General features: G+C 34.5%; 1 protein-coding gene and 1 pseudogene across 1 annotated transcript; both read left to right on the forward strand.

Moving 5' to 3' along the window:
- Nucleotides 1-3,579: 3,579 nt before the first annotated feature.
- On the forward strand, nt 3,580-10,169 carry LOC127182399 (E3 ubiquitin-protein ligase TRIM39-like; annotated as a pseudogene).
- Nucleotides 10,170-14,086: 3,917 nt separating this feature from the next.
- LOC127182405 (tripartite motif-containing protein 29-like) lies at nt 14,087-16,216 on the forward strand. The gene is made up of 3 exons (XM_051137710.1): nt 14,087-14,387; nt 14,494-14,571; nt 15,968-16,216. Exons 1-3 carry the CDS (start codon nt 14,319-14,321, stop codon nt 16,205-16,207), a joined length of 387 nt encoding a protein of 128 aa, XP_050993667.1. The 5' UTR covers nt 14,087-14,318; the 3' UTR covers nt 16,208-16,216.
- The last annotated feature ends 401 nt before the right edge of the window (nt 16,217-16,617 follow it).

A 16,617-nucleotide genomic window follows, 5' to 3' on the forward strand; every position in this document is an offset into this window, starting at 1 on the left:
ACATGTCACACTCTAAAATATATTCCCAGAAGTATAGAAAAGAATGGGAGTTAATTCCCGAATTCAAGGGGTGGCTGAAGCCCTATGTGGGCAATGACACAAGGGCTTACTGTCTCTATTGCAAGACAGAATTTTGTGCCAAGCTGTCTGACATTAAAAAACATGCATCAACCCAGAAGCACACTGAAAAGTCCAAACCCTATAATCAAGCAAGTCAATCTACATTGCCATTTTTTTCAAAACAAATTGACTCTTTGAAACAGGCTGAGGCAACAATGGCAATGGCAATTGCAGAGCACTGCTCCATCCTCTCTTGTGACCATATTGGAAAAGCATGTAAAGCTGCTTTTCCAGATTCCAGTGCAGCCAAACATTTTCGGATGCACCGTACCAAGTGTACCGAAATGATTAATGGGGTGCTGGCACCATATTTTCTTAAAAGACTGGTGTCTGATATTGGTGACAGCAAATACAGCCTCCTCCTTGATGAAAGCACTGATGTAAGTGTCTCAAAGTACCTTGGGATCGTGATTAGGTATTTCAGTGAGGACAAAGCAAATGTGGTGGCCACATACCTAGGCCTTGTTGAGCTGGAGGGAGGGGATGCTAAAACAATAGCCAGAGCAGTTCTAACTTTTCTGGAGAAATGTGGCCTCAAGCGGAAGAACTTGCTTGGCATTGGCACAGACAATGCATCAGTGATGACAGGAGTGTACAATGGTGTGCACAAAATTCTCCAGGAGCAGAGTGACCTAAAACATCTAGTCCTCATCCGCTGTGTGTGTCACTCTCTACAGTTAGCCGTAAGCTCTGCCTCTAAAGGCATAAACCCATATGAAGACTCGGCCTCTGCTGCAGTTTCTGTCCTCTCGCTCCCACACTCAAATGCTGAGGTAGAAAGGACTTCAGCGGCTTATTCATTTAAGTCCTGTCCTGCAGCTGGTTCTAGCTCACCCTCTGCATCCAATATCGCCCCACAGGAGGAGAGCTTTGAGAGTGTGGATCTTGTGGATGATGATGATGAATTCCCTCTCAGCATTCTCATGGAGTGATCTGTAATCAGAATCACAGATTCAGCAGCAATAAAAAAGTATCTTTTTTAAATTGCTATGTAAATATTTGTGGCACTCTTGTCTACCAGATTATCACATATATATAGTTCATTTTATCTATTTAGTTAAATTACCATATCATAGTATTTGAATGTACTGTAGTTCAATGCCATTTTATGACAATTTCCATTTGTTAATTAAAATACTAAGTTTATTAAAATGCAAAGTTTTTTAGTTTTCTAATTTTATCATAAATAGGCACATATATGCACAATATAGTTAGTTTGTAAATAAGCACAGGCTTTTTGTAAATATGCACATAGTTCGTTAGTAAAGTGCAAAAGCTTTTAAATATGCACGTATTTCATTTGTAAATGTGCAAAGGCTTTTTTGTAAATATGCACATAGTTCGTTTGTAAACGTGCAAAAGCTTTTAAATATGCACGTAGTTCATTTGTAAATGTGCAAAGGCTTTTTTGTAAATATGCACATAGCTCGTTTGTAAAGTGCAAAAGCTTTTAAATATGCACGCAAGTTAGTTCGTTTGTAAATGTACACAGGCTTTTTGTAAATATGCACATAGTTCGTTTGTAAATTTACAAATAGGCCTAATTCAACCAAAGACTTAAATATCTGATGGCGCTGATATAAAGTAGAAACACAATGCTATTTGAAACCTTGTTAAAAAAAATTAAATGAATCCTTTCCTTTGTTTGAACATAATAGAGATTATCTTTCAAATATACACATTTATATTCCTAATTATAATTAAAGGAATTGTTCACTCAAAAATGTTCTCATAATTTACTTACCCTCAAGCCATCTCTGTGTTTTTAAGTATGTTTTAAGTATGTTAAGTATGTTTTTATTAATGTGTCTCTAGAAAACATAGTTTATTGTAGTGTGTTTTTGCTCTTTAAAAAAAGCAAGACAGTTTCAACTGAAGATGTTTTAAAGGAAGAGCAGCGTTCTGTCATCATTCACTCACCTTCATGTCTTTCTGTACCTGCATGACTTTCTTTTCTGGAGCACAAAAGTTTTCACCAAGATTTCTCTGTTGGTCTACATTAGTGTATCTGCAAACACTGAGACTGACGTTCATGTCAAGGAACCTCTTTAAACAAGAGTCAACCTTCTTAAACAACAGAATATTTCAAAGAGCCTTGTGGCACTTACACACTATAAGAGAAACTGTCCTGAACAGGTTTGTAATGGAAGTGGCCTGGTTTAGTTGGGTTTATTATCATCAAGCAGGAATTTGGAAGTTGAACAGAACCAGGTTTAATCATGTGAAATATGATTAGTTTGCACTGAAATTATATCAGAATTGTATTAAAAGTACATCATTTGACTGGTTGTAAAGCAAGGTTTGGTGTATTTGTCAGTTTGTCACATAACAAAAAGACTAAATAAACAGGAAGTAAATGACCTGCAGACAAACTAAACACAAACCTGCTACACTGCAGCTGAAAATTACATTTACATTAAACATTATGAAAATTACTCTTGAACATATATTATATTTGTATATACTTTTTTTAATAAAATTATATATATTTGTGTTATATATTTCTATTTTTTAATTTATATCTTGATTTTGTGTCCTTGTGTTTCTCAACAAAAGGAAACAAAACCAGGAGACAGAGTACAGAATATTTCTATACTCAAAAACAGAAAAAAATAATAAATAAATGCATGAATGACTTACACTCTTCTCATACTGTAATATTTAATATCTACAGCTCAGAAAGGTACAACAGTGGTGAAATGTCTAAACACTCCAGCTCATTTTTATTTTTGTACATTTTAGCTAAAATTGTTTGCTAATTAAGTCCATAATATAAAAAGCAACTTGTAACTAGTGATGAAAAAATAAGATTCCGTGTTGTAATAAACTACATTTTTAAGATATCATTTACAAGATAATATTCAAATCATAGAATATACTGAGCTCAAACAAATATTTCTAGTTCATGTAGATGCCATTTTCATTGTAATACTTTGATTTTCCATTGGGTGGCAGTATAATAATGGGAATAAGTTGGTGCACCTGAGTGGTTTAAAAAAAAGCGGGCACTATTTATCAATCTTATGTAGAAACAAGTGCAGATGGGGATCTGAGCGCACAAATCAACTTACGACAGGATTCTCGTGTGGTTCATGAAACATTAGTATGCCGTCAATCCATCATACATACGAAAGTACATCGGTCTAATTTAAATCCAAAAAGTAAGACTTGGCTATCTGGTTAATTGCTTAGACTAGTTCTTAAGACAGTCTTAGTGGCTATATACCTCACATTCTTGGGTTCTTACACTCAAATCCTGGTAAGTTTTGATGAAATGAGAATGAATTACGTTCTACAAGCAAACTTCATTCAAATTCTCTCTTTTAAAAATTGTAAACATCTTAAGTTTGGCGTGAAAGAACACTAACATCAGTCATTGTAAGAGAATGGCGTCCTCTGCTGAAGACGTTTGGAAATGATCGCTTTCCCGGACATCACTGGAGTTCAGAATAAGAGAAAGTGAAACTACCTTGATCAGCAACAATATGGACACCTGAAATGACCGACCTTTTTAAACGACAGAATATTTTACTGAGCCAATAAAAGACCCACGTGGACACGTCTGATACTCACAGGTAAGTGACAGATAAATTATTTATGTTTATGTTAATATTTTTTTTACCTTCATTACGAACAGCAAAATTTCATGATTTTATGAGTGCACTCACTGTGTTTTGAAATGGAATTTTCTTCCACAGAACTGAATGTTTACTGCACTGAAATGGTATCAGAATTGTATTAAAAGTATGTCATTTGATTGTTGTCAAGCAAAGTTTTGTGTTTCTGTCATTCTGTCACACAACATGAAGACTAAAGAAACAGGAAGTAAATGACCTGCAGACCCAAAACCTGAACACAAACCTGCTACACTGCAACTGAAAATCACAGGTACATAAATCAAGATTTTGCAGTTTATTTTATGAGAAATATATTTTTATGTGAAAACTGTTTACCTGAAATGAAATATTTTGTTATGAAAAACGATTCAGTGGTCATGATCTAATTTGATTGTTTAGGTTGGAAACAGTGAAATATTTATTCTGATAACGTAAAACATCAGTGAAGAGCTGAATATAATACTTATACATTTTATTTACAGTTTGTTTATTTATACATTATTGAGATATTTAAATGAGCTGATGTCAAAAAAAAAATTGTGGTAACATGTTATATATCAGGAAATACATAAAGCATTTTTTACCAGGAGGAAATACACTGTACAAATTATGTGCAATCGTTAACTTAAGGATCTATTTCAAAAAGCCCTGATACTTCATTGTTGCTTTCATTGGTTTAATCTAGTAAAATCAGCTTGATATTAAATAATATTTAACTTTAAAACCTGTTATGGTTTTCAAATGGGCTTGAATGTGTTAATAATTAATATAGACAACAGAATATATTAGTTAATTTGATAATAATTAAAGATATTAAATAAGATATCTGTCATGATTTTTGTCTTAAAAAGGCTTCAACAATCATGGCAGAATCTTCACCAACATCATTAAAAGGAAGAAAGAACAGGAGAAGCAGTTTGTCCTTACCTCAATGTAAGTCAGCCAGTGATGACCCGCAATTGATTTACAGTATTGGACAATTGACTTGATTACTTTATTGATATGGGAATAGACACGTGAGTATTTTTTTAAAATTTTTTTCAGGAATGTATGTGATTTATCTACAGAATTTCTCTTTCCAGTAATGTCATCCTCCAGTGGTCCACTGACTGAGGAGCTTCAGTGTTGTATATGTCTGGACGTGTTCACTGATCCAGTCAGCACTCCATGTGGACACAACTTCTGCAAGACCTGTCTGAAAAAGTGCTGGGACAACAGCCAGACTTGCAACTGTCCATATTGTAAAGAAACATTCAAGCAAAGACCTGATCTCAAGATTAATACCACACTCCGAGAATCGTAGATCACTATAATAAGAAAAGTCCTGAGAAAAAAAGTGTGACTTTCAGTGAAGTTGTGTGTGACTTCTGTGAGGAAAGAAAGCTGAAAGCCCTGAAGTCGTGTCTGGTGTGTCAGAGCTCTTACTGCGAAACTCACCTGCAGCCTCATTTGAGAGTGGCAGGTTTAAAGAAACACAAACTGATGGATCCTGTGAGTAATCTGGAGGACTATATATGTCAGAAACATGAGAGACCTCTGGAGATGTTCTGTAGAGATGATCAGACATATGTGTGTCTGTTCTGTACTGAAGCAGTTCACAAGAACCACAACACTGTTCCTCTAGAAGTGGAGAGTGAAGAGAAGAAGGTAGAAGTTGCTGTCAAAACTAGGCTCAAAACTAGACATAAACAAGTTAATTATAAAAACACTGCAAATCAGAAGACAGCAAATCTCTGTTATGATAAATGTGTTGTTCTTTATCTAAAGACTCAACTGATGAAGACACAGAAAGACGTGCAGCAGATGATCCAGGACAGAGTCAAAAAGATTGAAGACATCAAACACTCAGCAAAAGTCAGAAAAGTGAGTTTAAAATAGTTTATGTAAAAATGTATTATAAATAATTTAGTTGTGGTCCACCAAGACTCCTGATACAGTTCAACAGCACTGGGACTTTTCACTGTTTGTATCACTTCACTTATCTGTGATGGGGATTTTACAGTGACTCTCTCTTCAAGCTACACTGTCTTTATGAAAGAGCTATTGATTTTGATTCAGTCACTCAACCAACTGTTTAATAACACTGACTGATTTATTTAGTAGGGATCATCAGTATGTTGGGACTTTTTTGAAACTCATTGGTTGGAGAAAATACAGATAAAACAACAATAATTTAATCAATATTAGCTAGTTTACAAAATAAAAATCAAACAATATTAACTTTTTTTTATTGAATTGTTGTATAAAAGCAATATCACACTAACAATCATGCTGTTGGTCTGAATATCAACATGGCTGTGATTACCTGATCACTTATTACAGAAATATTACACCTCTCTTCATTAAGACACATGATTTGACAAGTCATTCAGTGCAAATGGTGCAGGATGAAATGTTTATGCTTGGTTGAGGGATTTTGAAAACTCCTTAAAACACTGAAGTATAAGCAATAGTAACACTGATTCTTGCCTGAGCGAACACCACTATCTGTTGACTGACCTTGTTGAGCAGAGAAACACAGAGGAGGAGAAAGCAGCCCATGTTGAGCTCTTCACTGATCTCATCCGCTCCATTGAGAGATGTCAGACTGAACTGCTGGAGATGATGGAGGAGCAGCAGAAAGCAGCAGAGAAACAGGAGCAAGAGCTCATTGAAGATCTGGAGCAGGAGATCACTGAGCTAAAGATGAGAAACACTGAGCTGGAGCAGCTCTCACACACTGAAGATCACCTCCACCTCCTACAGGTCAGTGAACATCTCTCTGATCAATGATAATGCAGTATGTGACACCATTAACACTCCTCATGCTGAAGGATTTCTCCTCTCTCCTGCTGTAGATTTACTCATCCCTGTGCAGCCCTACAAACACCAGGAACTGGCCTGAGATCAGTATTGAAGACTCATAAGAGTATGGCGACTCTGAGGAGAGCTCTGACTCAACTGCAGGACACTCTTAATAAGAAACTTAGTCACTCAGTAACTGGTATGTCAATCTCAAGTACACTGTATAGATGCATACATTTATCTTCTTTTAGTGTCAGTAGTGAAGAATGAATCTGATTAAGGCTGAAATAAGTATGTGATCATGTGTTTGTGGCTCACTCAGCACCTCACAGTTCTTCTTGAAGAGGGAAGTCATTTTCATCACTAATTTCAGAAAATATGTAGTAAATTTATCTAGTACTAGCAGCTTCATCCCTGTAACTGCGATCATGAGACTTTAGATTTTGAACCTTCACTTACCACTTACCATTAATTTGTCTTTCAGTTGTTCCATGTGAATACATGTCAGATCAAATAGGTTTTGTAGTTGGAAAGAATATTTGTTTTAAAATAAAATGAAATTGATAAGACATCATTCTGAAATTAAGTTATGTCCCCATGAGAAACAATTAATGTTCAAAAAGTGCTCAAGTTGCTCTAGCTGTTCTTGTAAATGAAAAATTAAGAGCTCATACACAAAGCAACAGGGGTTTCTGCTTGATTCTTTAAATATCAGCACAAACACATACATTGATTGGATAAAAACATGATGTTGTACACAATTCTTTAAATATATCTTTAAAGCTTGTCTATAATTCCACACATAAAAAAAACATCTTGTATTGTTTATTTTGTCTTGTGTCTCTACAGAGCTGAAGTGGATGCAGCAGTATGCAGGTACAATGTGTTGTAATTTCATATGTCTAATACAAATATGTGGGTTGTGTTTCATAATTACAGTGTATACTTTTTTCTTTATTTACCCCCCAAAAATGGAAGTGAAATGGGACAACATGCCCCGTGATTGGGGAACACTGTAACATCTAAGGAGCACACTGTAACATGATGACAGCTTAAAATGATCGAAATAAAAAAATGAACAAGACAAACTAAAATATTTAGTCAATAAAATAAAATGATTCACTTTTTTTTTTTTATTAAAAATGTCTTTAAAAAAAAAAAAATGAAAATAAACTAATTTTAGAGTTTGACAATGAACATGCCAGGGCCCCATTCTTGAAATGGCCCTGATCGCAACACACAAATATATAAAATATAAAACAATGTGGGCAAATAGATGAAAAACACATTCAGACAAAAACACAGAGATGAACACAACACTTTCCTCCCTCTTCACACACAGCTCTCACAGAACAGGAGACAAATAAACCAGCCAAAATGCTTTACATTTCTTCAAATAATAATTTCTGAAAATCGAACATTGACCTTCTTTATTCACCTGTTTGTCATTGTTTCTAGTTGAAAATCATGAAAGTAATTAATGTAAAAAAATCTCTAATGTCATAGATTAGCATAGTTCTAATAATAGTGATGCATATTGTAATGCAGTGTTACAACCTTCCCAATCTGTGCAACTGGAGTTTAAAACTGGCTAGTCTATTCTGCTAGTTAGCAAAGCAATAAATAACTATAAAGCAATAAATAATATCTAATCTAATTGGAGATTAAAATGATGGAAAATTTGTCTCATTTTAAATAAACACTAAAAACTGAGATGAAAAATTTACTTTATAGCCAGAAATGTAATTTTGTTATAGTAAAATAAATATTCAGCAATATCAGTGACAGTTTTTTTCTTTGATTCAACAGTGCAAGGTTTGTTATGCTAACATGTGGAAATGTTTAAACCATGTATGTATATTACATTGTTAAACATCTTCAAAAAATCTTTGTATTGTTAAAGTTGTGATTCATATTCTCTGTTTTCTCAGTGGATGTGACTCTGGATCCTGATACAGCTAATTCATATCTCATCCTAACTGATAATGGAAAACAAGTGAGATGTGGAGACATTAAACAGAAACTCCCAGACAACCCAAAGAGATTTGATAGATATGTAAATGTGCTGGGAAAGGAGGGATTCTCCTCAGGGAGATTTTATTTTGAGGTGCAGGTGAAGAAAAAGACTGGCTGGGATTTAGGAGTGGCCAGAGAATCCATTGACAGGAAGGGAAAGAACTCACTCTGTCCTAATAATGGATACTGGACTGTTGTTCTGAGGAATGGAAATGAATATAGTGGCTATAATAACCCTCATGTCTCTCTGTCTCTGAGAGTGAAGCCACAGCGTGTCGGTGTGTTTGTGGATTATGAGAAGGGTCTGGTCTCCTTTTATGATGTGGAGTCCAGCTCTCATATCTACTCTTTCACTGGTCAGTCTTTCACTGACAAACTCTATCCATTTTTTAGCCCATACACTAATGATAAAGGTAAAAACTCAAGCCCACTGATCATCACACCTGTCAATTACAATAAATGAATCTACCCCAATATGAAATACACTAAATAAAAATATTGACTTTTAAGATAAAATCTATGCTACTCAAACAATTAAAGTTTTTGTTTGTTTGTTTTTTTTCAAAATGATTTTTTTTAAATTGTCACTTATGTCAAAATGTAATGCTGTCAGGTTTATGGTTTTGTTCTTCGTTTTGATTTAGTTCTGTTCTGTTTTCCTGTCATGGTTTGATCTGCCTTCTTAGTTTGTTCCCTCATTCACCTGTTCTGTTAATTGTTCCCAAGCAATTTTAGTTAAGTATGTCAAGTATTTTTTTATTAATGTGTCTATAGAAAACATAGTTTGTTGTAGTGTGTTTTTATGCTTCAAACAAAGAAAGACAGTTTTGACAAGATGTTTTAAAGGAAGAGCAGCATTCTGTCATCATTTACTCACCTTAATGTCGTTCTGAACCTACATGACTTTCTTTTCTGGAGCAAAAGTTTTCAGCAAGTTTTCTCTGTTGGCCTACTTTAGTGTATCTGCAAACACTGAGACTGACATTTATGTCAAGGAACTCCCAGCATTTATTTATTTATTTATTTATTTATTTTTGCGGTTTTAGAGACATTAAAGATCTTTTACCCAGAGCTTGTAAAATCATAGTAGTGTTTCTCAGAGCAGGTTTCCACAGCTCATCTGAACCCTGATCTATGCGAGTGACAGGTGATCCATAACATATCAGACAGACAAACAGACTGACTAACATCTGCAAGTTGAGCAGGAATTGTCTTGGAAACTCATAAGAAATGTCACCAAACAATTAAGCTTTTGGGCATCTGCTGATATCTCTTCGTCATGAGCTAACAGAAACATCAGTACCAAAACAAACAGACACGCATGAACCAAATGCACCAAATACAAAGACAAATGTAAATGTGTATACACAGGAGCTTTGACATCAATGTAGTGTAGTGAGAGATTAAAAAAAACAAACTCACAAAAACTGTCCTGAACAGGTTTCTAAAGAAAGTGTCATGGTTGAGTTTGTCATCAAACAGGAGTTTGGAAGTTGAACAGAACCAGGTTTAATCATGTCAAATACTCCATTACTTTAGTGTCACTGAAATGATATCAGAATTGTATTTAAAAAATATGTAATTTGACTGTTTTGAAGCAAAGTATGGTGTTTTTGTAATATTGTCAAATCACAAAGATTAAATAAAGAGGAAGTAAATAACCTGCAGACAAACTGAACACAAACTTGCTACACTGCATCTAAAAATCACATTTACATTAAACAAAATGAAAATTATAGGACATACAAATCACAGTGAAATGCAGCCCTAGGAGTTGACTCCAGGAGTGGACTGTTGCTGTGTCCACAATCATTCACTTTTGTGCTGGTTCTCTAATTCCTATACAGTGCATGGCTGTTTTGTACACTATATCAGCAAGGAGTGCAGAAAATGAAGCAAGGAATTCAAACTCAGTTTTGTCGAGTGTATATACTTGGTGCTTACCACTGCACCACTGGAGCAGGTCGAGCCCAGAAGCAGGGAAAATAATCGAGAGGCTCAAAGTCTGACTCTTGGAATTCTTTACTCGGGGTAAAAAAAAATTCATCAAAACAAAACAACAGATACAGTCTTAAACAGCAATTAATTTGCCACAGAGGCACTCAAAAAACACTCATCGATAGGAAATACAAAAAGGTAATCCAAACAGTAAAGCTGCCCTAAAAGTCAGGCAGGAGAGAAATCCAAAAAGAAACAACAAGAAAAACAAGAAAAAGTATAATCCAAAAAACTCAATGGAAGACAGCAAATTCACTAGCCACAAATCCTTAGAAACAACATGTTCTAGCAGACATCAGGACTGAACAAGAACAATAGGCAGTGAAGCATTTAAATAAGGTTGGCTTAATACAGGTTTGCAACAAGTCTCTAACAAAGGAGAGGTGATCTGGGGTTGAAATTGTGCCATCCAATGAGGAACCAGGGAATCTCAGGCAGAACAGTACACTGCACCCTGTCAGACAGCTGGAACTGTCACAGAAATAACTTTTGTCACATACATTTATCCTACGTGTAGCTTTATTTTAGAAATAAATAACAGTCATAGTGACTTGTAACACTATATAACATACTTTCAGCGCCAGCTTTGTAGTTGAATTGATGTTAATGCTGTTAAGGTCTACATTTGTTTTTCCATATTTATGTTCAGTGTTGGAGGTAACACATTACAAGTAACGCAAGTTACGTAATAATATTATTTTTTTCAAGTAACTAGTAAAGTAACGCATTACTTTTGAATTTCTATGAAAATATCTTACTTTTTCAAATAAGTAACGGCAGTTACTTTTTTCCCCATTTATTGATTGACAAGTCTTATTTCGGGAAATTGGGAGTAAATATGATGTTACTGTATTCTAGACTAAATGTGAACATGCATTAATTCATCTCACTCACAAAAAAACAGATTCAGTATTCCTTAAAATTAATAAAAACAGTGAAATGCAAACTCAGAATATGAAGCAACCCTGCAGTAATTAAATATGTTAAATAAAACAAATATCCTTTATGTATTTAATCCCATTTTATTAACCAGTGTCTTTGCTGCTGACCTTCGATGATGCAATTCAACCATGCTAATAAGCAAAAATTACTTTAGATAAACATTGTGTTTTATTTGTTTATAGCTGAAGAGTGATCTCCTGCATAAATGTACTTTCACTTTTGGTGTAAAAGGGCTTTTACATTAGAATTTATATTATTTTTTTATATTAAAAACAAAGAAGCAAGCCCTGCCCAGATTTAAAAGTAACGCAAAAGTAACATAACGCATTACTTTCCATAAAAAGTAACTAACGTAATTAGTTACTTTTTCAGGGAGTAACACAAAATTGTAATGCATTACTTTTAAAAGTAACTTTCCCCAACACTGTTTATGTTCATAATCATTAAACTAAGCATAAATTCAGTTGCAAATGTAATGCAATTTAAAATTGTACTTTACTTTCACTCATGTTTTAGGCCAGACACTTGTGCTTTTGATTAGTGAAAAGAACTTGTACTGGAAACTCTCCACAAATGTTGTCAAATAATCAAACTTGTGTGTGCCTTTTAATACTTCTATGACAGAAACATCAGTCCCAATACAAACCAACACATATGAGCCCAACACACCAAATACAGAGACAAACTTAAATGTGTAAATACAGGAGGACATCGCTTTGACATCACTGGAATTCATAAAGAGATTGAAGGGAACGTTCAGCCATTAAACGACAGAATATTTATTGAGCCGTTCAAAGACCCTTGTGGACACATCTGATACTCACAGGTAAGTGATAGAAATATAAGAGAGATTGTCCTGTATGGGTTTCTAATAGAAATGCCTGGTTTAATAGGGTTAATGTCAAACTGGAATATGTTGAACAGAATTCGGGGCTGTTTTCTGAGCTGTACTAATTGTCAAACTAGTCTGACAAGTTTGTACATTCTGTTTTTATTTAAGACTGCTCATAACTTTTTGTTTTTTCAAAGTCAGTTACACATAAATGTACATTGGTCTAATATGATACCGAAAAGTAAGATTGATTACCCCTAACTAACTGTTACTTGGTCATACCAGTTCTTAAGACACTCTAAACATGTTTATGCAACATGCCCCAGTTTAGTTGTTTACTGCACTGAAATGGTGTCAGTATTAGAAATAAGTCATTAAGTACATTACAGCAAAGTTTGGTACTTTCTGTCATTTAAAGACTTAAGAAACATGAAGGATATGTGACCTTTCCTTTGACACAAACAAACCTGAAGCTGCTGCAAAGTACTGTAAATCAAGGCTGCCAACTCTCTGACACTGTTCTCACACTCTCATGTCACACGTCTATTTTCTCACACACTGAAAAGCATCCTAAAACAGAAGCAAGAGCACCCTCAGTTAAAACTGTAATACTGGTGAAAGTTTCAGGAGTGACATGTAAATCCCTCAGTCCTCAAATAAATATGGGTTTTTACTTTCGAAATCGCAATGATCAACATATCTAAACATAATGTGCTGATAACCATAGCAATAGAAGGGTGAAAAATATAATGTGTCAAAACAGAAGTGTGTTAAGCAATGTAAAAGCAGACTAATACATTAATCTTATTTTTCAAATGTTGCTGCAATGATAATGATTTGTAAAACATGCAATTATCTCATTGTACATTACTATTCTTGCTGACATTTTGAACTCAAATGTTGGCTCCTCCACCTGACAACATCCCCTGTCTAAATGGGTAAACCTTTTTACTTGTTCCTGGATCAACATCTTTGTTGACCCTGGAATGATGAACTCAAATTTGAAAAAACAGTTTATAGTTTTTGCAGTTTAGGCTTACAATCAGTGTTTGTGCTTGTACATCAGATTCATCTATCATTTCCTCTGATTTTAGAACTCATGAGTTAGGAAGAAACATCAAGATTAAATTTTTAAATGCAGACATGGTCAACAAAATATGTTGACCCAGGAACACATCTAACAAGATTAAAAACACTTGACTTTGCATTAGTTTATTTTGGGAAGACATTTTGTTAGAAAATGTTTCAAAAAGATTTGTTTGTTTATTGTTTGCATTTTTATAAATAGCAAATGTTTCAGGTGTTTTATGAGTGTATGCGTCTTTAAGAAACATTTTTTTTTTTTTTTTAAAGGATTTTTTCTCCTACAAAATAAAATGTTTACAATGAAATACAATTAAAACTATTTCATTTGTATAATCACAAAATATTTGTTAATTTTGAGGGAAAATTGCGGTACTTTTCCTTTAATGTAAACAGCAGTTATTATACAATTATTTTGTTTGTTTGCTCATTATTTATTTATTTGATTTAATTTTATTTTTTTTTTCCCTTAAAAAGACATAAGACATAAGTGAATAATACAATGGCAGAATCTCTCCCAATACCACCATATAGACAAGAGTGGAGAGGAAGTATAGGTAATCCTCCATGTAAGTCAATAACCTGAATTCTTATACTTTATCTACTTGAAATCAGCCACACTAGATACTGCACATGTTGATTTTACACTGTAGTGCAGGTGTTTATCATTATCATTTCTCCATCCAGTATTCTCAAATCAGCCTGAAGTTCTGTGTGACATCTGTGAGGAAACAAAGCTGAAAGCCCTGAAGTCGTGTCTGGTGTGTCAGAGCTGTTACTGTGAAACTCACCTGGAGCCTCATTTGAAAGTGGAAGGTTTAAAGACACACAAACTGATGGAGCCTGTGAGTAATTTGAAGGACTATGTCAGAAACACAAGAGACCTCTGGAGCTGTTCTGTAGAGATGATCTGACATGTGTGTCTGATGTGTTGTGTGACAGACCACAAGAACCACAACACTGTTTCTGTAGAAGAGGAGAGTGAAAAGAAAAAGGTAGAAGTTACAAAAACAAAAAATTTAAAGGCCTCATATCATGAGGAATCACCTTTTTTATTTTGTAAAGAAAAAAATATTATTGTGTGTTTTTCTCTGTCTGTAGACTCAACTGACAAAACAGATGATCCAGGACAGAAAAAATGAGATTCAAGACATCAAACACTCAGCAGAAGTCAGAAAAGTGAGTTGATTTAGTATTAATTAAATATTTATTATAGATCATTTAGTTCTGGTCCTCCATGACTGCTGATATGCAGTCCAGCAGCACTGGGACATTTCAAGGTTTTGTATGACTCCACTTGTCTGTGTTTGTTCAGTCAGACTACCAGTCTGTGTATAGGTCTTTGTCAAAGTACTGATAACTAAATTGCATTGTGGGTGTAGCAGCCTTTTTTGTGGTGTTCTGTGGTTGAACAATTGTCTTTTCAGTTGCTTCTTTTTATCTGTAAAATGGTATGCTTGTGTTATGTGAAAAGCTGCATTAATTAGTCTCATGATGGGAAAGGCTAAAACCCTGACCACAAGGCAAGATTTTTCAAGTTTCCCAACCTGGAAAAAAGCTAGGGACTATTGATAGCCATTCAACAAAAAGGTTTTAAATGGCCTGGGTTACAGGGGTGAGATGCAAAAACCTCACTTTTGCCAACATATCCTTGTTTATGTACATTTGCTTTTAACATTTTCATAAAAGTATAACTAAACGATTTACAGATGTGTTTTCTGTTTTCTAAAGTAGCTAATGCTATTCCCATTTGTTGTGTTGGATTATCCATGCTTTTAAACAAACAAACCATGGAGCAGAGGAACAGAAATGTCATATAATCATCAGTCACACTTTATATTAGGTAGCCTTAACAACTATGTACAGAAATTCAGAAGTTCATTACAGATGTTATTACATAGAGGTGTTTTTTAATATAAGTACAATGTAAAAACATGTATGTACACAATAAGTGCATTGTACCAAATGATTAATTTAAATGTAAATACATAGTAATGCAGGGGTATAAAGTACTTGAGTTACAGGGTTTACTTTAATCAAATGCAATTTCAACAGAATGCTTCTCCTAAAATATATTTCCAATAAAAAAAAAACTGTAGTTTTTGCTAATTACAATGTTGTTACTTTTTGTAGATAATTTTTATTTAATATACATGAAAATATTTACATATTTAATATACGAAAAGTTAAGGAAAAACACACTGCAGTCAGCTGAGATGATGGTTTACCTGGCTGGAGAAAGTGATCAGAATCACATGAAGGAAGGGACATAGAAGAGTAGAGGAAGGGGTCAGTGACACACTGAAGACACTGAAGACACAAAAGTCTAAAATGCAAGTTAATTTATAGCAACTTCTTGTTTTATTATTGTATATGCTCACTAACGAAATAGTACATCTGTTCTCACCAAGACACATGATTTGAGAAATCATTGAGTGTAAACACTGCAGGATGAAGTTTAATACATTAGTTGAGGGATTTTGAACCCCCTAAATAAACTTAAGTATGGGCAATAATTACACTGATTCTATTTCAAACAAAGCTAATAATTTGTTGATTTATCTTAGTTGAGTAGAGAAACACAGAGAAGGAGAAAGCAGCCCATGTTGAACTCTTCACTGATCTTGTCCACTCCATTGAGAGATGTCAGACTGAACTGCTGGAGATGATGGAAGAGAGGCGGAAAGCAGCAGAGAAACAGGACCAAGAGCGCATTGAAGATCTGGAGAAGGAGATCACTGACCTGGAGCAGCTCTCACACACTGAAAATCACATCCAATTCCTACAGGTCAGTGAACATCTCTCTGATCAATGATAATGCAGTATATAACACCATAACACTCCCCATGCTGAAGGATTTCTTCTCTCTCCTGCTGTGGATGTACCCATCTCTGTGCAGTCCTACAAAGACGAGTGACAAGAACTGGCCAGAGATCAGAACAAAGGGACATGAAAGTCAGGAGTATATGAGTAGCGTTCTGACTCAACTGCAGGACACTCTGAAAGACAAACCCACTCTAACTCTTTGAACAATCTACATTCGTGTATATATAAAACAACATCAACATATTATTGCACAGAAATTCAATCTCTTTGTTTTGCACTAACGTTATATATATAAGCAATCGTACATATTCTGATTTGGTGAAAAGAACATTTTATCTCAAAAGAACTTTCAATATTGTGTCTGACGTTTAATTATATTTAATTATATATAGCAAATTC

Source organism: Labeo rohita, chromosome 19 (assembly GCF_022985175.1).
Source record: "Labeo rohita strain BAU-BD-2019 chromosome 19, IGBB_LRoh.1.0, whole genome shotgun sequence".
Taxonomy (NCBI): domain Eukaryota; kingdom Metazoa; phylum Chordata; class Actinopteri; order Cypriniformes; family Cyprinidae; genus Labeo; species Labeo rohita.